The following is a 25,387-nucleotide window of genomic DNA, read 5'->3' on the forward strand; positions in this document are numbered from 1 at the left end:
TTTCTCCAGCAGCTGGGAGCTTTTGCCTCTTAAGCCATCATGCAAAACAGTTCCAGTGACCTCTTCCTAGATACGCCACTATACTTTAATTTGTGCACGTGTCTCACGTACTCTACTAGTCTTCTGTGATACTTGTTCTCCTCCATACACTAGTAGAAAAATCTCCTTTTCAGAGCTTCTAAGAAATGAATATTGGACTTCTGGACTTCTGGACTTACTGTATTATTCTGGACTTACTGTATTTTTCCGTGTATTAGACCAGTGTTTCTCAACCTTTTTTGGGCAAAGGCACACTTGTTTCATGAAAAAAATCACGAGGCACACCACCATTAGAAAATGTTAAAAAAATTAACTCTGTGCCTATATTGACTATATATAAAGTAATTCTCCCACGGCACACCAGGCAACATCTCGCGGCACACTAGTGTGCCGCGGAACAGTGGTTGAGAAACACTGTATTAGACAAGCTTTTTTAAATTGTAAAATAAAGTTAAAGAGGGGCGTCTTATACATGGGTAGTGTTGGGGGGGGGGGATATTGGATTTTTTGCTGCCATGAATCAGAGATTGTCAGCAGCTATTGTTTGTGTTTTTGGTGGCTGCGGAAAGGCTGTAGTTGATTGGTTGTCGCTGCTGTATGTGTGCTGGCGATTGGCTGATTCTGCCGGTGAGGGATAGGTGGCTTGTTAGATGCACGCAGCTGGCAGTGTTGGTCCTGCGGGTGAGCGATTTCCGTCGACAATTCTCCCTAAAAGAAAGTGTCGTCCCCCCCCCCTTAAGGAAATGCTCAACAACTCTGGGCAATCCTCCCAAAAAAAGCTCCACAAGTAAGGGCAATCTCCCCGGATTTGGAGTCTCCAAAAATAGGGGGCGTCTTATAAATGGGGGCATCCAATACACGGGAAAATACGGTATTCTGTTTCGTCATGTTTGAAAAACACAAAATTGCATGCTTATCACATGTATTTGTGGGCTTTTAAGCTGCAGCTTGATCCTATGCATGTATATTCATTTGCAAGTATATTCATCATGAATCGACACCTTTCTGGGGGGTCATCCCAATCAATCTTGTATGCAGCTGTATCGTGCAGTATGTATCATGTTAAGATGCCAATTGTGGCTTATAATGCTCACCTTCAGCTTGTGTTCAATGAATTTTGAAAGATTGGTTCTGTAGAGTGCTGGACACATGCCTTAATGACCATTGGATTCAGATAAGAACCGCAACATTTTTTCACAGAAGAAGAGCCTTAGTTCCATGGGAAATTAAGATCTACGCCCATTTTCTAGTTTTGTTCGGCCCAATAAAAGTCCCACCCCTCCACATGTGGCTGCTGCTGCTAACCATATGGCTGTTGAGTCACAAAGGAAACAGGAAGGATGATGAAAAATAATATTTCAGTGTTTAATTTAGTTGCTTTTGGTATGTCCCATGGATGCAGGGTTGCTGTAGTGTTAGTCCAAAATTCAATTCTGTGTGTCGTTCAGGATACATCCAGGACTAGGAAGTAAATGCTCAAGGTGAGGTTCAGCAATCAGTGGGCTGATAGCCCATCGCAACCTGTAGCTGGACAGTGGGGCTTCAAAAAGCCTGTGGTCATTGCTAATGCACATTCAGTCCTTTGCCTTGACACTTTGGGACAGGGGTAGGCAACCTAAGGCCCGTGGGCCGGATGCGGCCCAATCGCCTTCTCAATCCGGCCCACGGACAGTCCAGGAATCAGCGTGTTTTTACATGAGTAGAATGTGTACTTTTATTTAAAATGCATCTTTGGGTTATTTGTGGGGTCTGCCTGGTGTTTTTAGATGAGTAGAATGTGTGCTTTTATTTGAAATGCATCTCTGGATTATTTGTGGGGAATTTGTTGATTTTTTTCAACAAAATATAGTCTGGCCCACCAAATGGCCTGAGGGACGGTGCACCGGCCCATGACTGAAAAAGGTTGCTGACCCCTGCTTTATTATTATTATTAATTATTAATTATTATTTATACCCCACCCATCTGGCTGGGTTTCCCCGGCCACTCTGGGTGGCTTCCAACAAATACAAAAATACATTAAAATATCACAGATTAAAAACTTCCCTAAACAGGGCAGCCTTTAGGATAATGTAAACTGGTCTTGGCTATAATCAATGGCAAAACTGAGAAATCAATTGTGTGTGTGTGTGTGTGTGTGTGTGTGTGTGTGTGTGTGTGTGTATGAAAGAGAGAGAGAGAGAGAGAATTTATATCCCACCCTTCTAGTGCATTACTGAGGGTGACTTCCAATGATTAAAACCAACTATACAATACAATACTCTTAATTTTAAAAACCAATATACAGCACTATTTTTCTAGAAAAAGACGTGCCAGAGCCCACAACGAACGCCTCTCTTGTTCTCTTAGAATGGCAACGGCATCCACCTTGGAGGTGCCGGAACTCAGTTTTGGTAAGTTCTGGCATAAAAAAGCTCTGCCAATATAACATAAAAGAGAGATAAACACAGCAGATAATATAAAGTCAGGCAGAAACATTTGGTGGTATTACGAAGTGCTGGAGGGAACTGATGTTTTAAAGATGATATCAATGTCTGGGCTATCCAATTTTCACAGGAATCCCTGAAACAGATAATCAATCATTCAAAGATTATTTTTCTGAAAGCTCACAACCTATATAATATTTTGGTTTTTTATGTTTTGCTAAATGCTTCTTATATTGAGGAATGAGTTGCTTGATTATCCAAGCACATCTGAAAGCTGCCAGCAGGCTACCAAGAGGAATGTCAAAATATGGTTATGTTTTTGTGAAAACCATATTTAAGACTTGTAGTGAAATGAGAGGAAGAATAAACTGCTGGCACTGTGCAATGGAAAACTGTCGTGGGGGAGAGAGATGTGTTCTAGGAAGCTCCACTGTCACAAACACTTGTAATGACCAATATTTGCAAAGGAAATATGGAGAGCTCAAATTGGGCAAAGCCTCACACAGCTTTGCTTTGCAGAACACAAAGTGAGCTCTGTGTATCTGTAAACACAGGCAAAATCTTTGGCTCAATTCCACTGTACACAGAGTATGTTGCTTTTGTTTAGCCTTTTTAAAGAAAAAAGAAAAAATCTTAATGGGAAACAACTCAAAACTACATTACTTGGGAGTGCTTTTTGCTCTTTTCAGATGTAGCATTAAAGCTATTAAGAAAGATATTTCCATTTATTTGTGGCTATCTCCATGGATCTGTTTATAAGTGCGTATTTCTCAAATCTTGAGCAACATGTATGATTAAATTTAGCCAACTCAATGCACTTCCTTCTTTAACACATTAACTGAATCTTGAAATTCCCTCTCTTTGTTGCAACCATTTCTCTAGGTTGTGTGAGTAGTTCAGGGTAGCCAATCAGGCATTCCCAAAAACAAAACAAAAAAGTATTACCCCCAAAGAAGACAAGGTTTACATATGCTACTTTACATGTAAGATGCAAATTTAGAAATGATTACTATAATTTAAATAGAAGTACATCTCATCCTAGCGGGGAAGACTGTCCGGTGTTAAATGTTGATAGGTAACGTCAAGGCCCCTACTCTCCCTTCTTAGGATTCCTTATCTTTAAATCAGATTTGATCCAGACACCACAACCTTTCAAACAGAGGAGTCAATCACCAGCTCTTCAAACAGAATACCATCTTCTATAAAGTAGGCCATTACCTAGAATAGTTGAAGTCACCTATCACTACCAAAAAAAAAAATCTGCTTCAGTTGCCTTCCAGATTTCTCTTTCCCTTACGATTACCCTCAGAGTTTTGGTCAGGGGTATGAAGTGTCGCCCATACTAAAAAATTTGGGGTTGGGGGGGAGAGGCTTGGTATCTCCTCCTGCAGTGACTCTGAGGAGAAATCCTCACTTTTTAGCTGAATTTGCCTGTTGCTGAATCGCTCACTTGATATGCAGTCTGGAGTCACAAGAGAAGACTCTCTTCTGTGGTTCAGTTTTTGTCTGAGTGGCATTTTGAAAAGGGAAGCAGATGATTTACATTCACGTGATGGCACCATTTATCATTTCGCCTCATCCGACAATATCTCTAAACAGAGTCTGACAATACAACTCACTGTACCTGTCAAGATCTAATGGGTGCCTCAAAAGAACATGATACATTCAACACATGGAAAACCTTTCCCACACCAGATCAAAGGGAGCAACGGCACTTGCATTTTATTTTTGCATTGACAAAGTTGAAAGGATTGATGGAGTTTGTTTGTTTTATATTTAAAAAAAATATCAAATGTAGATTGTACAATGTTTCTGGTAGCAACACAGTAACGCCAATTAAAATGATTCATTGGTTGATTTTTTTTGTATTTATATTAGCAAATATGTCCACAGAAACTAGATGCTGGTGAGAATTATAAAAATTGTGCACCCCAAACCTATGGGTGTTTACTTAGTTCCACAGACTTTACTGGGGATTGCTTCTAAGAAAGCACACACAGGAGTGCAGTCCTTGACTCTAGATTTTGGACATTGTTTTATAAACCCAAGGTCAAGAACCAACACGAACCGCTATGGAAATTGGATAGATTGTTTGATTCATATTTCATATTTCAGGGAGGAGAGACTTCTAGGTGCACAAGTAAAGTTTTCCTGGCCCAGTGCATTTTGGAACAAACCCTTCTTCAGCAGCAGTGACTCCTAATATAGTGCTGTGATGTTCCTTTCCGTATCAGAGGCAGTATCTCCCTGAATACCAGTTGAATGGGAAAGGGCTGTTGTGCTCCTGGCCTGCTTGGAGGCTTCGCAATAGGCATCTAGTTGTGACATTAGGTTACTGGACTAGTTGAGCTCTTGGTTCAACTCATTAGGATTCTTCTCGTGTTCTTTCGGAGTTTCCATAAAAGCTTCACATAATCACTGGTAGAGAATTGATTGAGATTATTATTATTATTATTATTATTATTATTATTCATTTCATTTGTATAGAGTTTTATATTTTTAAGAAGAATCACAAAGTGCATCTCACCACATTAAAACACCAATAAAACAATCCTGGGGTTCCGGTTTCCGCCTGCAGGAATGGCGGACCTGTTTTCCATCTCTCTGACCTTCGTAAGGAATTTGGCGGTTGCTAGGGGAGTAAATGGCAACCCCCTACCCTCTCCGGGGGTTACGGAGAGGGGCCGCTGGCCCGCGATGCCCCCAGACCCACTCCGACTGTTTTTGGAGTGGGGGGAGCTTGGGCTGAGCACTTACGACGGCCAGGACTCCCGGACGCTAATCTGCATGGCGGGGATTTCCATGGTTAAAGAAGATAATTAGGCTTAAATTTATGGACATACTTCAGAAGGAGGGGAAGAAGCGCTGTTTACTGCTGAGAATTTTATGCTGCTGAGTGAGAGGAGTCAAAGAATGTACGGCATCTGGAAGAAGGATTGATGGGGACGGAGCGATAAGGGAAGCAAGTTTTTATTTTTTCTTCATATTGTTGCCTCGTACCTTCCCGGACGCGATGTCCTGGCTTGTTTGGAGTGAAAGAGAAGCAAAAGACTGTGTGAGTTGAACTTTATAGCTGTTGTTACTGAGCATATTTCTTAAAGATGTGAAGTTGCCGATGAGAAAAGCCCCCCCCTAGTCAGACGGAAGGAGTTCTGGACGCGTTCGGAGGATTTATGAGCTGTGACGCACTTTAAATTGGAGCAGCGACCTGAAGCTAAGTTCAGCTATAGGGCAAGGAGATCCATTAATTTACCAAGAGTTCATGGTTGGATGTTTGGGTCTCCTGCCTGAAAAAGCTGTAAATTCTATAAAGATAAATCGTAAATCTTCATGGCTATGAGAGAAAATGAAAGTGATTTGAGCCTTTTAAGATGGCGCTGCTACTTCGTCGCAACAGGGAGCTCCACTAAGAAGATTTATGGGGAGGCTGGACTGATTAACTCACACAGGAGAAAGAACATCTGTGAAACTTTGATATTTATCTCAGCAGCTGGAACAATCGGATGAAAGTGGAAAACATCTATGTGACTGTAAGGGGAAGATTTGGAATATTATGAGCTTGGAGGACGATTTGAACTTTAGAAATAAGACGGCAGTGGACAGTTGCGAGGAATTCCCAATTTCTTGAAGCATGGGAACCCAAAAATAAATTATTTAGATGATTTGGTATAATATTCGGTTTGATTGATATATATATGTGTATAATTTGAAATATTGAATGTGATATAATTGGTTTTAATTGGAAAAATTAATAAAAAATTTTTTTAAAAAAAAAAAAAACACCAATAAAACAATCCAGAGTAAAACATTACTGAAGAAAGTCAGATATAAAGTATACAGTCAAAGCAACATAATTAACAGGAAAACATTCCCTTAAAGATTTCAAAATAAATCATGACAAAGGAGGTGAACTACAGAATACATATTTAACACAAACAAATTTAACAAAAAAAATCTTAAACTTTTTTTGTTATCAGGAGTGTCACAGGTGGTGGAAGGCTGTTATCTTTACATTTATTGTAGTTGTGTCCATCATGCTGGGAGTTGGCCCATTTAAATCAATGGAACATACATTTAAAGTACACACCCACCCCAAGAATCCTGTGAACTTTAGTTTGTTAAGGGTGCCAGGAATTGTAGTTGTATGTGGGACAGAGTGCAGTCCCCAGTATTCTAGGGGTGGAAGTGAAATGGGCTTTAAATGTACTTTAAACGTATGGCGTGTAGACCTGGGCGATGTATCGATTACATTGTCCAGAACCAGTTTGAGGGCCAGAGTGAGATGGAGGCTTCATCCTGCTGCCTCCTTCCTCCCTACACTGGTTGCTGGGAGCGGCAGGAGCCGTGGTGGTTTGGTTTCACTTCGCGAGGCTGGGGCCAAATGATGCTCCTTTCTTTCAACATCAAAATGTATCACTATATTGCAATGTTTAGCTGGTAATGTTGAAATGCTGATATCGCCCAGCCCTAATGGTATGTATACACCCCAAGTCAGATGCGACTTTTGGTATATCTACTTTTAAATTCTCCTGCCAAGCTAGCAGTTCGAAAGCACGTCAAAGTGCAAGTAGATAAATAGGTACCACTCCGACGGGAAGGTAAACGGCGTTTCCGTGCGCTGCTCTGGTTTGCCAGAAGCGACTTAGTCATGCTGGCCACATGACCCGGAAGCTGTACGCCAGCTCCCTCAGCCAGTAAAGCGAGAAGCGCGCCGCAGCCCCAGAGTCGTCCGTGACTGGACTTAATGGTCAGGGGTCCCTTTACCTTTTACTATTAAATTACTGTTGTTCGGAATAAAACTATCATACACAACAGTAGCAAAAGGTAAAAGTTAAAGGACTCCTGGACATTTAAGTCCACTCAAAGGTGGCTATGCAGTGCTCATCTCGCTTCAGGCTGAGGGTGCCGGCGTTTGTCCCATAGCTGCCAAGTTATCCCCTTTTTTCAGGGAAATTCCCTTATGCTGAATAGGCTTCCTCGTGAGAAAAGGGAAAACTTGGCAGCTATGGTTTGTCCACAGGCAGCTTTCCAGGTCATGTTGCCATCAGGACTAAACCACTTTGTGACAGAAACCAGAGTGCACGGAAACGCTGTTTATCTTCCCGCCACAACGGTACCTATTTATCTACTTGCACTGGCGTGCTTTCAAACTGCTAGGTTGGCAGGAGCTGGGACAGAGCAACGGGAGCTCACCCCATTGCAGGGATTTGAACCGCGGACCTTCTGATCAGCAAGCCCAAGAGACTCAGTGGTTTAGACCACAGCATCACCTGCGTCCCTTCACAACAGTAGCATATCAACACTGCCAGTGCAGTACACAATTCAGATGATCGAACCACATTCAGAAGGATATAATACAGCTGAAGACAGTCAAAGAAATAATAAGTCCACATATCAAATATGGATGGTGGAATATTTTTCTCAATAAAAAAAGAAGCTGCAATGTTTTGGAGGAAAGGACAGGCATAGGTGTGATCTATGTGAGCAGCTAACTCCTGTCACAGTCAAGTGGCCCATTCATTTCAAGAATCTGTCCTGCATGGTACATTTGTAGGTGATGAATGTTCCCATTGACTTCAGCAGCCACAGGATGAGGCCTTAATGAATTAAGTGGCCAAACAGAGGTGCAGTGAAATCCTTTTAGCCACAAGCCACAAATTATGTAAGCCAACACACTGGGAAATAGGTACTTAAGAGGAACTACTGCCTCTTTGTGGTTTGTGGCTCTTTCCATCGTTGTCCTTAATTAAACCAGGCTTCTAGGAAAGCATAACTTGTGTTCTTGTTACACAACAAGTTTTGTTTCATTTCTCCCAGGACTAAATATGTGATCGGGTTCAGCTCCCACCGTCTGTTTTCAAGACCAGGACTTAACCCTGGGATATGTGATGGGGGGCTGGGGGAGCACCCAAAAAAAATGTCCCTGGAAAAAGTTCAGACTTACTTCCCGCTCCATGTTTTCCCTACACCATTGCATGTTATCATTCTCATGGGGCAAGGCTGGTCCAAGACATTTTGGAACCTGAGGCAGGTCTCAAAATGTGCTCCCCTCCCCTCCAGGGAAGAAGGGGTGAGGGAAGATCTACATTAGGCACAGGGGGTGGGGGTGGGGGAGAAAGATTGACATTGGGCTCTGCTGCCAGAGGCAGTCGCCTCACATTTGCTTCATGGGTGGGCCGGCCCTGTCATGGGGCGTTCCAGTCACATTTCCAAGTTGTTGCTTGCAACAGTGCCAGCATGTTTTCCCTTGTCTTTAATTTTTACTATTTATTACTTGGTTTTATTTGTGTTTACGAGATGCCAAATTCCGTAGGTATTGCTCGCAGAAAAAGTAACAATGTAACAATGGAGAAAAAAGATAAATTAATGAAAAGCCCTCATTCACCTCCGTCTCCTGAAAGTGCTGCAGGGTCCACCTACCCACCCAGCTGAAAGTCACCACTATGCCCCATGGCACTGGGAGGGGAATTCACCCAGACACGGGGACGCCGCAGGGGTGCGTTTTGAGCCCGCTTTTATATACGCTCTATACAGCTGACTGTGCCCCAAATACCCCAGTAATAAGACCATTAAGTTTGCAGATGATACAACGGTGGTTGGTTTAATCACGGCTGAAGAGGGGGAAGTGGCCTATAGGAAGGAAGTTGAGCAGTTGGGGGAGTGTTGCATGAAAAACAACTTACTCCTTAACTTAAAGAAAACAAAAGAGATTACAGTGGAACCTCGGTTTATGAACACCTCGGTTTGCGAATTTTCAGTTTGTGAACACCGCGGGCCCATCTGGAACGGATTGATTCACTTTCCATTACTTTCAATGGGAAAGTTCGCTTCAGTTTATGAACAGACTTCCAGAACCAATTACACCCATGCTTCGGGTTAAGTACGCTTCAGGTTGAGTACTCCGCGGACCCGTCTGGAACGGATTAATCCACTTTCCATTACTTTCAATGGGAAAGTTCACTTCAGTTTATGAACGCTTCGGTTTAAGTACTCCGCGGACCGTCTGAAACAGATTAATCCACTTTCCATTACTTTCAATGGAAAAGTTCGCTTCAGTTTATGAACGCTTCAGTTTATGAACAGACTTCCGGAACCAATTGTGTTCATAAACCGAGGTTCCACTGTATTGTGGACTTTAGGAAGTGTAAGTTGAATATTCAGCCACTTATTATCGAGGGGGAGTGTGTGGAACAGGTCTCGGTGTTTCGATTTCTGGGAATGGAATTGAGACCTGGGGAGAAAACAGCAAAGACCTGATGAAGAGAGCACAACAGAGGTTATACTTTTCTGAGAATTCTCCGGAAAAATAATCTCTCAAAGGACCTGTTGATGGCATTTACCATTGTACTGTTGAGAGTGTATTAACTTATGGTCTGTGTGTGTGGTTCGGGAGCTGCACGGCCAGGGGAAAAACAATGCTGTCCAGGGTTGTAAAGACTGTGGAGAGAATCTATCTATCTATACAGTGGTACCTCGGTTTATGAACACAATTGGTTCCGGAAGTCTGTTCATAAACTGAAGCGTTCATAAACTGAAGCGAACTTTCCCATTGAAAGTAATGGAAAGTGAATTAATCCGTTCCAGGTGGGTCCGCGGCATTTGTAAACCGAAATTTCGTAAACCAAGGTGTTCATAAACCAAGGTTCCACTGTACTGATGTAAGTTTGGCTGCCAGATTCCTGTGAATGGATCTGTGGTCCTTACCATTTTGCCTAGAGTTGCTTGACAAAAAATAATAATTTGATTTAAAAACCAAAACAAACTCGCATATTAATGTTCCTTTAATGGCTTTGGGTGTTTCCTAAATGGACAACACACTGCAGTGTTGGGAATCAGACACTAATGCGATCTAGGGAGATGATTTTTTTGGGGGGGTGAGGATTTTTGAGCTGAGAGACAGAAATAGATGAGAGCTGAGAGTTACTAGTTTGAAATGCCTGGAAAAGGGAGCTAAGGGGGCTCTACGAATACCTGTTTGTCTTGTATATACCCTGCTTGTATATTCATGAATGAAAAAAAGATGGCAAGGATGCCATAAGTCTCCAGGAATTTTCCAGCCAACTCCCTGGAATTTCCCACCTCCTCAGTGAAGTTGCCAGCATGTGAGAATGTTTACACAGTAAAATTTCAAGTTGAGGGTAACAAAAGAGGTGATAAGCATGTGGAGGAGAGAATGCCATACCTAGTTAAAGCTTTGTTTCTTGTTTTCTTGTTTGGGAGCTAGCAGTTGTCTACTGAAGAGAGAAGCTACATAGTGCATTGAATTTAAAAAGTGGCTTGCCTCTTCTACAGGCAGCAGAGACATGCAAATAAACAAACAAAGTTTTGGCTGCATGTGCAATTCCCCTGCCTATCACGGCTATTGATCCTAACCAATGTTTTTACTGAAGGAGACCTGTTGTTTTATTAATTTTAAAGCTATTATTATTATTATTATTATTATTATTATTATTATTATTATTATTATTTATACCCCACCCATCTGGCTGGGTTTCCCCAGCCACTCTGGGCGGCTTCCAACAAGACATTAAAATACAATGATCTATTAAACATTAAAAGCTTCCCTAAACAATGTGTTCCATGCACAATCATGATATATACATTAAGCTTTTAATATTTTAAAACAGTAAATCCAGAAGTGTGTGTGTGTGTACACACATACATACACACCCTGATAATTAAACAGTGGAACCTTGGTTCTCGAATGGCTTAGTTGAGTGCTGGAAGCTCCTGCAGCCAATCGGAAGCCGCACCTTGGTTTGGAAGTTGAATGGACTTCTGGAATGGATTACGTTCTAGAACCAAGGTGCCACTGTACTAGGTTTTATTTATAATGCAATTGTTGTATTGTGAGTTTGATTTCGTGTATCCCATCCTGGTGTCATTTGTTTGATGAACAGTAGGTGAGCCATGAAATGAAATAAAGTAAAATAAAACAGTAATTTGCTTACCTAATGAGGAAGCATGATTGATGGGCTAGGCACATGTGGATAACGTTTGCAAAAAAATTATTAAGATACAAATAGTAGTAGTAGTATTAAAATGATGAAAATGATTATAACTTCTTGTTGTGTTTTAGGCAGCAAAGCAACAGCGTAAGTTCTCCTACAGAGCTGGATTTTCTCAACAAACAAACAAGCAAGGTACTATGAAGCTCAGACTCTAAAATGGCATGAAACCCCTGCATCTACAATTCTGAAGTGTGTTCACGGTTGCTTGGCATAACCATCAGAACATGAAACCGTTAGTGGTGTTTTGAAGTCTTTGAGACAAAAGGCTGCTTGCTAAGAACTTTAGTTCTGTAGAAAGACAGGGAGGTACAGTGAATAAGGGAATCAAAAGGCTGGAAATCTGCTGCTGAGAATAAATGCTAGCTGCTCCCTGAGGTGATTTGTCTGTGCACTTCACTTTCTACAGATGTTAGAGCCTCTTTTTTAGTAAGGACCTGAGGTTCTTTGGTAGCACTTTGATATCCTGCTTGAATTCAATATGTGAAATGGAGGAGTCGCTCTGTGACTGGGAGCACAGCACAGTCTTTGAAGTCTGATCCAATTTTTGCTGCTTACCATTTGATGTTGAAAGGATGAAATGAAGAAAATGTACCGTTTTTGCCAGTAACTCTGCTGAGCATATGTAAGATTAAAAAAACAAAATCCCTTGGATGATGTACTTAGAAATGTTAAGCAGATTAATACCTTCCTATAGCTTTCTCCCCCCCTCTTCTTCTAAAGATACAAATTAACTTTGAGAGGAAAATCAGCATACACTATACGCCATTATTAGTTGCCTCTGTGCCGGGGTACAGGAGTGAACCGGTGGCAGGAAAGAAATAAACATTCGGAGATGCAGGTGTAAAAACACTGTTGGCCAGGAAACACACAGGGCTCAATCCAGTCAAATACAGGTGCTGTGTGCTCATGTATAAATCCAGAGGGTGGTGAGGGGGCAGGATCCCACCACATGAGACAAGATTTTCTCCATGGTGGTATCCCAGCTATGGAACTCCTTCCCTACCGAGACCCACCTCACATTGTAACTATTCAAATGGCAACTCGAAATCTGTTTGTTCTGAGTCTGACAGGACTTTGGAGCACAATCCGAATGATTTACAATTCGAACCCCCTGTGCATTTGTGAAATGTAATTTGAATGTAATTTAAGGCTGACTTTGTACTGTGATTTAGTTTTGTTTTCTCCACCCTGCAGCTTTGTTGTTTTTTACTATCACGGGTTCTCGTGAGGGGAAGGGCAAGATAAAAGAAAATAGTAAATAAATAATAATGATAACAACATATTGTGGAATGCCAGAGGCCACGGCAGAACTGAAACTGGGCAGATCAGATCCTAAGTGGTTCTCATCTATAACCATGGGCATTTGCACAAAGCTGTCCAGACGTTTAGGCTGTATTCTTACAAATCCATTCACACACTTTGTTTTCTTGCTTGAATGGAACTCAAATATTGATTTGTGGTTGGGTATTTTTTTCTAAAAGCAATCTTTCCCATTCCCTTCCTCCCCCCCAAAAAAAATATAGGGTTCAGCTGACACTTCGGCACCAGTGATTGTCCTAAGACATTCAGACCAAATGAAGACTTTGCAGCCCACCAGCCAGTCCAACTCAGTGACAGATCACAAGTTGTCTTGTCCACTGAGGTCGCATGAAACACAAGGTAAGACATATTCAAACACACCAATAAAACCCAACACCCTTTATTGTTGTGAATACCTGTTCTTTGTGAAAGATCCTCAGTCGCAGCAGTGGTGGGCAATGTCCATCAAATTCAACAGAGGGTCAGTTACCTTTTAATCTTTCCCCTTGCTTTTCACCCAAGGAATGGAAACCCACCATGACGGTGGATCTACTCTATCTCTGTCTATCATCTCTACATTGTTAGTGTTGCTGTGCATTTTAGGCATGCTTTGATCATATCAGTTGTAGCCGTGTCTTACGGATGTAGCCTTAGGATACTTTATATCCAGTGTCTTGAATGTCATGGATTCTGTTGAGATCCTTCTTAGGGAAGATGTGTGATGACCAGGGAAAGGACCCTTTCAGTGGTGGCTATGTTTGCGGAGCCCTTTCCCCAGCAGACATACCAAATATTGCAACTTCTCAGCAAAATGCCTTCTCATTTACAAAGTCTGTTTAGTTTTTTTTCATCTGATGTATGGCTGCTATATATTTTTCCCCTTTTCACTCCGTTGTTTACTGTATTCCCATTGCTTCTTTTGATGCTTTTATCATGAACCAGTTGGAGCTAAAGGGTGGGATATCACATGTTATAAATAAATGCACAAACAAACAAAAGCCCTTTGGACTTCATGTATCCTGTAAACACACAACCCCAGGCCCAGGTATCCTACAGTTCAGTAAGCTTATTGATTTAACTTTTAAAAACAACGATCTCGTATAGTATCCAAGAAAACTCTCAAAAGAAAATCATTAACTGGGTGTCAATCCGTTTGTTCATTTCTTGAAGTCTCCCTACCCCTGCAGTATACCATGCTGGTTCTCAGTGTGTGTCTGCTACCTACAGGTTTGTGTGTTTTCTGGATCAGGGCTTCGAGCCCAGGTGGGTAAGGTAAAAGGTAAAGAACCCCTGGATGGTTAAGTCCAGTCAAAGGCGACTATGGGGTTGCGGCGCTCATCTCGCTTTCAGGCCGAGGGAACCGCTGTTTGTAAACACACAGCTTTCCGGGTCATGTGGCCAGCATGACTAAACCGCTTCTGGCGCAACGGGACACCGTGACGGAAGCCAGAGCACAAGGAAACGCCATTTACCTTCCCGCTGCAGTGATACCTATTTCTCTACTTGCACTGGTGTGCTTTTGAAGAGGTGGAATAAGATCTGGGACAATGCAGAGGGGAAGATGGGCAGCCAAGACAGAAATGGCAGAAAACCAGCTGGGGGATGGAGTTAACTGTTACAAGTGAGCTGAGGTCAGAATAACGGTGTGGGAGCAAGAGGATGCAGCCATGGTCAAACCAAACGCCTGCAGTTGAAGATGTAGTCCTGTTGCAATGTGGGTAGAAATCAGAAACAGGAGGGCCTTGCATGTAGGGGGGCAGAATCAGGATACTGCATCTGGTTCAGAGAGGGAGGGGCACAGGGGCGTACCCGGGATCAAAACTAGGGGGCAAGGGGCGGGGCCAAGGCACGGGAGGGGAGGGGCCACAAAGTGGGATCGTGGGCAGGGCTACAGAGCCCAGGTGAAACTGACTCCGGTCTCACCTAGGCACCGCGAAGCTTTTTGCAGTCGGAGGCGCTGGTGCTCGCTCTGGCCCGCCAGGCTGCCCCCAGTGCACTATGGCCAGGACCCCGGCGGAGCGTGCAGCCATGGGCGAGAGTGGTGCTGCCGGCGGGGCTGGTGGGCGGAGGCGGAGCACAGCCCAGCAGAGCGTGAGTTAGGCATTCCTGCCTGCTGCGCCGTGCCCTCCAGCTTCCTGTCGCACTCTCTGGTTCCCCGCCATGCTTGGCCTTGCCGGAGGGCGTGACGGGGAGTTGGAGGGAGGGCGTGGCGCAGTGGGCGGGAACGCCGAACTCCGCCAGGCTGTCCTCCGCCTCTGCCCACCAGCCCCGCCGGCAGCACCGCTCTTGCCCATGGCTGCGCCGACCCTGCTTCTAGGGGGGGCAGCTCCCCCCCGCCCCGCGCTGGGTACGCCCATGGAGGGGCATGCAGAGAAGCAGAAGACCAAGCCAAGAGAAACTGCTGCTCAGGCAAACAGCTCTAGGCTGCCTTGGCACTTAGCATTTATACCCAGCAGGTTAGCAGTGATCTAAATGACAGCAGCACCAGATACGTCCGAGATCAAATCTGCAGCAAGACGGGAACAAACACGACTTGCAGCAATGAGCCAAAGTCCAGAGTTCACAGATTAAGATCTGATGCCTCCTCCTGACATCTTGCTACATATATTTAAATGTTTTCAACCCACCAAAACAGCCCCACAAAGTTTCAAGTTATATGCAGTGTGTTGCATGTAACAAGTAAGTAAAACAATGAGTCACCGTGCCGGTTTTTTAATAATTTGGCAGAATTTCCCTCTTCTACACAGGAACAGCTTCCCTCTTTTTCTTTTCCATTTGGCTGCCATTTTTATATTCCACCTTTTTATCAAAATAGGTTCCAGGGCTGTTCTTGCTGATGCAAATGCAAACCAGATAAAGCTATCTGCCAAGACCAGAGCACTAGATAACCCACACAAATTTAGGCAGACCTATTTTTGGGGGGGACGGGGACTGTTGTGGTAGTATAGCGGCTAGAGTGTCAAACTAGTACCTTGAAGACCAAGTTATTTAGCCGTGAAGCCCAATGGGTAATCTTGGACCAGTTACCGTCTCTCACCTACCTCACAGGGTTGTTGTGAAGAGAAAATGGGGAAGGTGTACCACCTTGACCTCCATGGGGGAAAGGTAGGAAATAAATGTAATAAAACAAAACATACAGTATTATGTTACATTAATTATGTTATCTAATATTAATGAGAAGGGATGGAGAAGGAGACAGAAGAACAAAGGTTGCTGTGGAAGATTTTGACAACATTCAAGATATTGGTTGCACCATAGGCAGAATGTAAATCCCACTGTGTTCAGTGAGGTTTAATCCCAGGGAAGTGTGTATACGACCTCAGTCCCCCATATATTGAGTAAATAGTGGGACGCAGATGGCGCTGTGGTCTAAACCACCAAGCCTCTTGGGCTTGCCGATCAGAAGGTCGGTGGTTTGAATCCCCGCGACAGGGTGAGCGCCCATTGCTCTGCTAACCTAGCAGTTTGAAAGCATGCCAATGCAAGTAAATAAATAGGTACCACTGCGGCGGGAAGGTAAACGGTGTTTCCGTGTGCTGCTCTGGCTTCCGTCACGGTGTCCCGTTCGACCAGAAGCAGTTTAGTCATGCCGGCCACATGACCCGGAAAGTTGTCTGTGGACAAACAGCAGCTCCCTTTGCTTTGAAAGCGAGATGAGCGCCACAACCCCATAGTTGCCTTTGACTGGACTTAACTGTCCAGGCGTCCTTTAACTTTTACCTTATTAAGTCCCCACTTCAAGAATAGAATTTTCCACCTCCTGGCAAATAGAAGGGGAAGAAATGGAGGCAGTGAGAGATTTTACTTTCTTGGGCTCCATGATCACTGCAGATGGTGACAGCAGTCACAAAATTAAAAGACGCCTGCTTCTTGGGAGAAAAGCAATGACAAACCTAGACAGCATCTTAAAAAGCAGAGACATCACCTTGCCGACAAAGGTCCGTATAGTTAAAGCTATGGTTTCCCCAGTAGTGATGTATGGAAGTGAGAGCTGGACCATGAAGATGGCTGGTCGCTGAAGAACTGATGCTTTTGAATTATGGTGCTGGAGGAGACTCTTGAGAGTCCCATGGACTGCAAGAAGATCAAACCTATCCATTCTTAAGGAAATCAGCCCTGAGTGCTCACTGGAAGGACAGATCGTGAAGCTGAGGCTCCAATACTTTGGCCACCTCATGAGAAGAGAAGAATCCCTGGAAAAGACCCTGATGTTGGGAAAGATTGAGGGCACTAGGAGAAGGGGACGACAGAGGACAAGATGGTTGGACAGTGTCTTGAAGCTACTAACATGAGTTTGACCAAACTGTGGGAGGCAGTGGAAGACAGGAGGGCCTGGCGTGCTCTGGTTCATGGGGTCACAAAGAGTCGGAGATGACTAAACCACTAAACAACAATGACAACAACATATTCATGGAACAGGACTTTTGAGGATGTGTGCATTGCACTGGAACACTATAAAAGAATTCCATATTAAACAATAAATCTGCTAAATGAAACCATTTCCACCCCCGCCCCCCAACAAAGCCTGTGTAAGAGATGTCACTTTTACACTCCCGGCTTTCTCTTTAACGCTGAATAATACCTTTCTCTCTGGGTAGCCCAACAAGATGGCAGATGCATTACCAGAGCAAACTATTGCCCATGCTGAGTGAAAGTGGCAGAATTCTGCAAATGGGGCAATAGAGAGTCCATTGTAAGCAAATACAAGCTAGCTTTGTGACAGCTCCTGTCTCAAAGGAGCACCAGTTACATAGCTGCCAAGTTTTCCCTTTTCTCGCGAGGAAGCCTATTCAGCATAAGGGAAAATCCCTTAAAAAAGGGGATAACTTGGCAGCTATGCCAGTTATTATTATTTTTGTTTTTGAGGAAGAAACCGTTACACTATTGACTTGATCTATCAATGAAATAAGTAGGTGGCGGGAACAAGCATGCGACCACAGCCTTTCTTGGTAATGTGTTTAAAGCACTTAAAGGAAGCAGTGATTATCAATCACTCTTAAATGAGTAAGTGTTAAAGATATGAACCTGTTGAAGACTAATAGCCTATTCCAGTGCTTTTGAAAGCGCAGCTCTTCAGCTGAAAATTCAAATGCTTTCACACCCCAATGAGCCTGAATTGCTCCAAGTGCCTGATGTGTACAGTGCTTGAGCTAAAATGAAATGGCAAATGCAATGCAGTTTATTCTTGGAATAAATTTAGAACATAAGGGTATACAATGGGCAGCCATTTCAATGGGCCATACAAGTAGCCCGGTCCTGCACAAGTAAGTAAGGTGACTAGATGGGATAGCTCAGTTGGTAGAGCACGAGACCCTTTATCTCAGAGTCGTGGGTTCGAGCCCCACGTTGGGCAAATGTTTCCTGCATTGCAGGGGGTTGGACTAGATCAGGGGTCAGCAAACTTCTTCAGCAGGGGGCCGGTCCACTGTTCCTCAGACCTTGTGGGGGGCCAGACTATATTTTTTTGGGGGGGGGGAGAAATAAACGAATTCCTATGCCCCACAAATAACCCAGAGATGCATTTTAAGTAAAAGGACACATTTTACTCATGTAAAAACACACTGATTCCCGGACCACCCACGGGCCGGATTTAGAAGGCGATTTGACCGGATCCGGCCTTGGGGCCTTAGTTTGCCTACTCATAGAGATGACCCTTGTGACCCCTTCCAACTCTACAATTCAGTGATTCTATGAAAAGAGGACAAGGCTCATGTACCTTTTAATAGTTGTGTAGAAGAGGGGATTTCAGCAGATGGAACTTGTCATGCAAACCACACGTCCTGGAATTCCCTCTTCTGCATATCTGTTAAAGATACAGGAGTCGCACCCTCTGTTTCATCTGGTCATCTTACAAGAAAGTACATGGGATTGCGGACTCAATTTCACATTTACTCACAGAAAATTATAATAATAATAAAATGATAATAATAATAATTTATTATTTATACCCCACCCATCTGGCTGGGTTTCCCCAGCCACTCTGGGCGGCTCCCAACAGATTATTAAAAACACGATAAAACATCGAACATTGAAAACTTCCCTAAACAGGGCTGCCTTCAGATGTCTTCTAAAAATCAGATAGTTGTTTATTTCCTTGGCATCTGGTGGGAGGGCGTTCTACAAGGTGGGCACCACTACCAAGAAGGCCCTCTGCCTGTAACCTCACTCCCCGCAGTGAGGGAACCACCAGAATGCCCTCGGAGCTGGACCTCAATGTCTGGGCTGAACGATGGGTGTGGAGACGCTCCTTCAGGTATTAAGGCAAAGCCACCCTGATAGCTCCTTTTCCACAAACAGCAGCTCTAGGAAAGGGCTGTATGACTAAGTGACTAGGCGGCCCATTTCATAACTGCCTCTTGTCCACTCCAAATTGCTTCCTCTCCCTCGCTGCTTCCCCTTATTGTAATGTTCCAAATACATTGCTGTGAGGGATCCAGGCCTCGCCTCTGAAAGAGCAGTGCTGAAAGTTTCTCTCTGTGCAGTATGCATGCTTACTTTGGAGTAAGTCACATTGGTTCCGCTGTAAATCTCTTCCAGCTCTTTCCCACACATTCCCTGAAACTTTAAAATGATCCATGCAAATCAGGATGTCGATGAATTTGATCTTACACATGAGTCTCATCTGTTTTCAGCATTACTTTCTATATTACGTTTCAGAAGTGATGCATTAAAGACAAAATAAGCCATCATGGTGTCACTCGTGAAACATGCTGCTAACTGGGTTATTTTTAACAAATCTCCAACAAATCTTGTAACATGCCTCTCATGGCTTTAAGAACAATATATTTAGCTTTTAAAATTGGCAGTCAGTCTGGGGAAAAAAATATTGCTAAACTATTGTATCACCTGCAGAAGTTTCCCCTTCTCCCCAACAGTGCTGGGAACCCTGTTCTCTTTTGCATCTGTCCACCATGGTGAAAGGAAATGTGTCATTCATGTCCAATGATTAATTGGGACTCAGGACACACACAAAACCTCCAAATACCGTTTGCAATAAACCTGCATCTCCATCAGTGATGAAATATTGGAGTTTGAATAGTGCAACACCACCAAGGAAAAAACCTGTGGCTTGTGTACAACAAATGAGAAGATTTGCTTTTTTGCAGAAATTGTTGTGTGAAAAGGCCCCCTTTCATTTGAGAAGAAAGCAAAACAGTTTTCATTTGTATATTCATATTTCATTTGTAAAAGAGAAGCTTCATAAAGGCTTGGTTTTCTTGACTTTTGCTATGATCCTATGGCCACTTACCTGGGAATAAGCCAGATTGAACTCAGTGGGGCTTATTTCTGAGTAAACAAATACAGTATAGGATTTCACTGTTAGTATTCTTTGCAAAGACTTTGTTCAACTGATGCTCCAGTTGTCTTCTTCAGTCCATGGGAGGAGTTCATATTACTCTGAATGTGATCAGGCATCAACACTTTTATTGCTTCAGGGATTCCTATGCATGCCTACTCTCAGAAGTAAGTCCAGAGTAAAACTTTAATCTCTCTCACCTTCCCATTACATATTATGATCCCTTCTTAAATCTTAAAACACACACACATGAATTGCTGGAAGTCTGTGCACTCCTGTGGTCCACAATGTCTTCATGAAGTTAAACCAAGAAATTCTCAAGGCAAACACAAATCAATGGAAACAAAAAACCACTTTAAGCTTCCTGGGTAAAAACAGACGAAGTCTGGAGAGAAGCCTCTTGTCCATTTCATCTCAGCATCAAGTCTAGCGGAAGCCTCAAGGCAAAGTCCCAAGGTTTATTGTTATTATCATTTACTTTAGCTCTTTTGTGACCGAAGGATTAGCAGCTGTGACACACCAAAAACAGAAATACTTTTCTTGGAGCATTCAATAAAAGTGCTGCTGAACGCACAGCCCTCTCCACTTTGTGGATAAGTTGTCTTTTGCACTGCATATATCATATCCCTTCGTTCAGTTTGGGTGAGGGTCAAGCATAGTCTTAATAATAATAATGCGCAAGTAAAACAACAACATTCTATCCGTCTTAGCTACACGACTTGCCCAAAAAAGGGGGAGGAATCAATTTTCATATGATTCGCCTAGCTAATCAACAAAGGATTGTTGCCCATCACCAAACATTCACATTCCAACTACAGGAACAAGAACACAGCTCTGTTTCCAAAAACTATTCGGCTGGCAGGCTAAACCAAGTGAGGGTAGCTGATGAGTCTCAAAGCCTTGGTGAGCTGGGAATTTCCCTTGCATGCTACCGGTAAGACAGGTTCCAATAGATTGAGCATACAAAACCAATAGTGGATCCAATGGTCAAGAAGGTAGTTTCTGCACGTGATGTAGAAAGAAGGGAGGGTCAGATGGGGCTCCTCAACCAAAGAAAGTAGACCATCTAGGACAGGCATCCCCAAACTTCGGCCCTCCAGATGTTTTGGACTACAATTCCCATCTTCCCTGACCACTGGTCCTGTTAGCTAGGGATCATGGGAGTTGTAGGCCAAAACATCTGGAGGGCCGCAGTTTGGGGATGCCTGATCTAGGAGGAAAATTCTGATCCTAAACCTCTGCTGCCTTGTGGGATATCTTCAGGGGAAGAAAAGGCTAGGGAGTCAATGACACAAATCCAGAGTGGAGTCCCTAAGACGGTTGGATGGTGCCTTTTACGCCTCCCTCCAGCAACTCCTGCAGCCAAGCTGGTGTCAAACATATTCTCTGCTTTCCTTTGAACCACATCAGCAAGGCTAAGAGTCTTGTCATCTGGGCAGCCCAGGGCCTCTATATACACCGTCGAAGTTTGTGACCCAGGGAGGTCACTTAGGTGCTGCTTAACACAGCGGTTTGACTTCACTGTCAGAGGTGCACGCCACTGTCTGTTAAGAGACAATGCCAACAACATCATGTGCATAACCGATTTTTAGGTCTAAGCTGTGGGTTTCATTTCAGACTGGTAATGTGTACTACTTCTCAGGGGAAATGTCCAGTTGTCAGTATTGATAAGAACTGGTTAATGGCCGAATCCTTTGGTGAGGATTCGAAGATGGGAAATCAGAAAGAGGTGTACAGTCTATGCAGAACTACGTGAATTAGACTGAACTGTTTCTACTGAAAATCCACATCTTTCCCCATAGCTACAGAAGTCGCAGTGCAATCTCCTTCTCACCTCCCCCTGCTTTTCACATTTCGTGGTTATCACTCTCTGTCGCAGATATTTAACTTTATATCAGGGTGCTTTGGGAAACCTAAGCAGCTATTTGTGCCTTTCATCTCTAGTCACCTGGATTCCCAAATTCATGTCAAAACAAGGGAGGAGAGGTTGGGTATTGTGAGGATCCAGCTAATAACTTGACAGATAAGTTGATTCCCTCAGGCGTAACTGATTATGATCCATTAGCGTCAGAGTGGATTTTTTCCCCCAAAGTCAAATTTGAGCCACTTAACCCCCAACATAATTGGATGGCTTTAAATGTTTTTGAAAGGCAAGATATAAATAAATGAAGGACAAAGAAAGAACTATCTTGAATGGCAGCTTTGTCATTGTTAAGTTACATAATGTTGCATACATACACTACACAACACTATTTGTGTACTATTTGCATATCATCATTGCCTACTTCACACACACACAAAATCCCTTTTGGTCTTCTAGTGATGGTAAAACATGCAGAACTATAATTGAACCTTGGGGTTTGGGGTGGAGAGTGGGGGAAAGCATTGTGCTTTTTAATATTAGATTTAATTATCGTGGAGTTAAAAAGAAAGACTAAAAGGTTCGGAAAGACTTGCGCAGCAATTATGCATAAAATATTGTAGCAAAGAAATGCTTTTTCACATTTGAAATCAAAGTAGCTAGCAATTTGTTTCTAACCAGTTTCCAGTCTATGTGGGGTTCCCTCCCCCCCCCCACTACTCTCTCTCATTTTCTATCCCTGACATGGAGCCTTTGACTAAGTACTTCTTTTTCTTTACCACGTCTTTGTTGATGGGCTAAGCTTTTTATCGTACTGTACCTCGCTGTGCTGTTATTATTGCTCAAAGTTTTCCTAAATATCCTCTGTGAATCCCTCTGACAGCTTTTCTGCCAGTGCTTAGCTACTGCTGTGAGTACTCCAGAACAGCTGCATATGTCTCTGACGGTCCCCTCACGGAAATATTGTACCTCCCCAATTAATTTCTCTTCACTTCTCTCCTAAGCTTGTGTATCGCTGCAGAAATTATTAAAATTGCAGGATGGTTTTTATCTGTGCTCTCTTTGTCTGCCAAGTCACCTTAGATCTGAGCTTCCTTTAATCATGCTCCTTTATGATTAGAGATAAGAGACTGGCGTTTTCATATTTGTCTCCCAATCTTCCATTTGTAGAATATTTTCTCTTTATGTTCTCTTAAAGCCAACAAATGCAACAACTTGGTTCAAATCACTGTACAGTATTTATAAATTTGGAGGATGCCTACGATATACATGATTGACTTTTGTGGCAAACGAAAAGCACAGGTAGAAGTCCCTAGAACAAAGTGGAGAGTCATAATAAAAGGCAGATTTCGGCTAGCCAAAGACCACTCCTCAAAACATTTAGCCAAACTAGATCAGCTACCTAAACATTTAGCCAAACTAGATCAGCTACCTAAACACACAAATGTACACAGCTGTTTCCTGTTGATACTGCCAGAGGCTATGGGCAAGGTGTGGGGAAAAAACCCTTATAGAGCTGTTGTTTGGGGTTATGAATATATTTAGTTATAATATGACATAATGGAAAATGATGCTTATTATCTGTCAATGGTACTTTTACCTCTGGGAACCAATACAAACCTCTAGTTTGTGAAGCAAAAATCTAGCATAAATTTCAGAGGTCACCCAGGTAGCCAGAGCAGGCAGGCTGGTGAGTCAATAATAGTTAGGGTTACTATTACAGCTGAGGGAAATTTGCCAGCGTAATCAATATTAGAAAAGCCTTTGCTAAGTTTAAGGATCACCAGAGGAGGCTCGTTTTAAAACATGTGGGTGGCACCATAACCTCCCCTTTTTTCCATTTGCCGTCACCCTGTAAGTGCAACTATTTATTTGGGTACAAACAGCAAACTAAACTAAAAATTTTTTTCAAGTTTAGAAATCTCATGACCAAATGAACTGCCATAGGGATTATATTAAAGTTTTATTAGAATCAATATCAAACATGATTCCCTGATCTTTTAACTCGGCCACCTTCTCTGTACACTGCCTGCTAAATACCTTTTTCTTAAGACAAGCCTACCCAGATATGTAGAGTGTGTATCTACAGATATATGAGGCATTCACATGTACAGTGGTACCTCGCAAGACGGAATTAATTCGTTCCGTGAGTCGTTTCGTATTGCGAAAATTTCGTCTTGCGAAGCGCGGTTTCCCATAGGAATGCATTGAAATTTAATTACTGTAATGTGTTCCTATGGGCAAAAATAAGCCGCTTCCCTCTGGGGTTCCTGCAGGTCCATCCCCGCGGCGCGCTCACTTCCCCTCCCCCAGCTCGCCTTGGGAGCCGGAGCTCTTTCCCGCCGACTCACCCGCCGAGCCAGGAGCAGCCACAGCAGCCACATTGCCCCCAAGCGCCACGGCCGCTTTAAGGCTCTTCCGCTCCATGGCCATTTTAAGGCACCCAAGAGAGGAAGAGAAGCCCACCTGCCTCCCTCACAGCCCCGGCGCTCACCGGAATTATTTCCGCCGCCGCTAAGGCCCGAGCCAGCCAAGCCGAGACTCCGCTCTGAGGGAAAGGGGTGAAGCGGGCGCACAACGGTGGGGAGGCGTTTCCGTTGCGCGAGGCGTTCGTCTTGCGAGGTACCACTGTATTTTATTCTGTTTTCAGCTTATTGCTGATTTTAATTATCACTTGAATGTTTTAAATAGCTGTTTTTAACTGTTTTTATAGATAGTGTTGTTCATTTATTCTTTTTTTAAACTTCTTTGATGATTTTTTTACAAAGTGCTATACAAATTTTACAGAATAAATAACTAAAATAAACGCAGAAATTTAGTCCCAAATACACTTCCTGTAGCCTGAAGGCCACAAGTTTGTAAAACTCATGTTCATCCTTTTGTTTCGATTTATTCATTTATTTATCAAATTTTGCATACCGCCTAACTGTAAATAAAACCTCCAAGGTGTTTCCACTAATACGTAAGGAAGTTTTTGCAAGTACTGTGTTCACAAAGCAAATTTGTGGCATATTCTGAACTATTAGACACCCTTTATTCCGAGCTATTATGCATGTTGCCAACCTTACTCTCAGCTGTCCTGAATTAATTGCTATATATAGAATTTCACTCATCGGTGAATCTATAATCACACACAGCTGTGAAAAAGAATGATAATAGCCCATTGATAGCCTGGCCTATGTTGAGAGTTGTGCATTGCTAGAAGACGGCACCTGTATAGATAATATATTAAATGTATTCTGAAAGGTAATTAATCTTTATAAAATTATAATGCAGTAAAGATTCTGCAAACCCAGTCCTGAATTATCTGCTTCACAATTACTAACAATATTTCATAAATCAATGCAAAGGGCATGATCATTCCTTGAGCCAAACTTTTTTTAAAAGCCGGAGGGAAAGGGCAGTCAAACTAGTGTACACTGCAGCGGAGCAGTATAAAGATCGCATGAGAATGGA

General features: G+C 43.0%; 1 protein-coding gene across 6 annotated transcripts in view; it reads left to right on the forward strand.

Annotated features, from left to right (window-relative positions):
- The window catches only part of MYO3B (myosin IIIB), a 270,696-nt gene that overhangs the window by 202,359 nt on the left and 42,950 nt on the right, over nt 1-25,387 (forward strand). For all 6 annotated transcript variants that reach the window (XR_015946782.1, XM_060281215.2, XM_088656684.1 and 3 more), the window contains 2 exons: nt 11,543-11,606; nt 12,998-13,133. Coding sequence is in view for 5 of the 6 variants with exons in the window: in XM_060281215.2 (XP_060137198.1) it covers nt 11,543-11,606; nt 12,998-13,133 (200 nt within the window). In the remaining variant the exon portion in view is untranslated. The remainder of the gene's footprint in view (nt 1-11,542; nt 11,607-12,997; nt 13,134-25,387) is intronic.

This window comes from Zootoca vivipara, chromosome 1 (assembly GCF_965207765.1).
Source record: "Zootoca vivipara chromosome 1, rZooViv2.hap1.1, whole genome shotgun sequence".
Classification (NCBI taxonomy): Eukaryota; Metazoa; Chordata; class Lepidosauria; order Squamata; family Lacertidae; genus Zootoca; species Zootoca vivipara.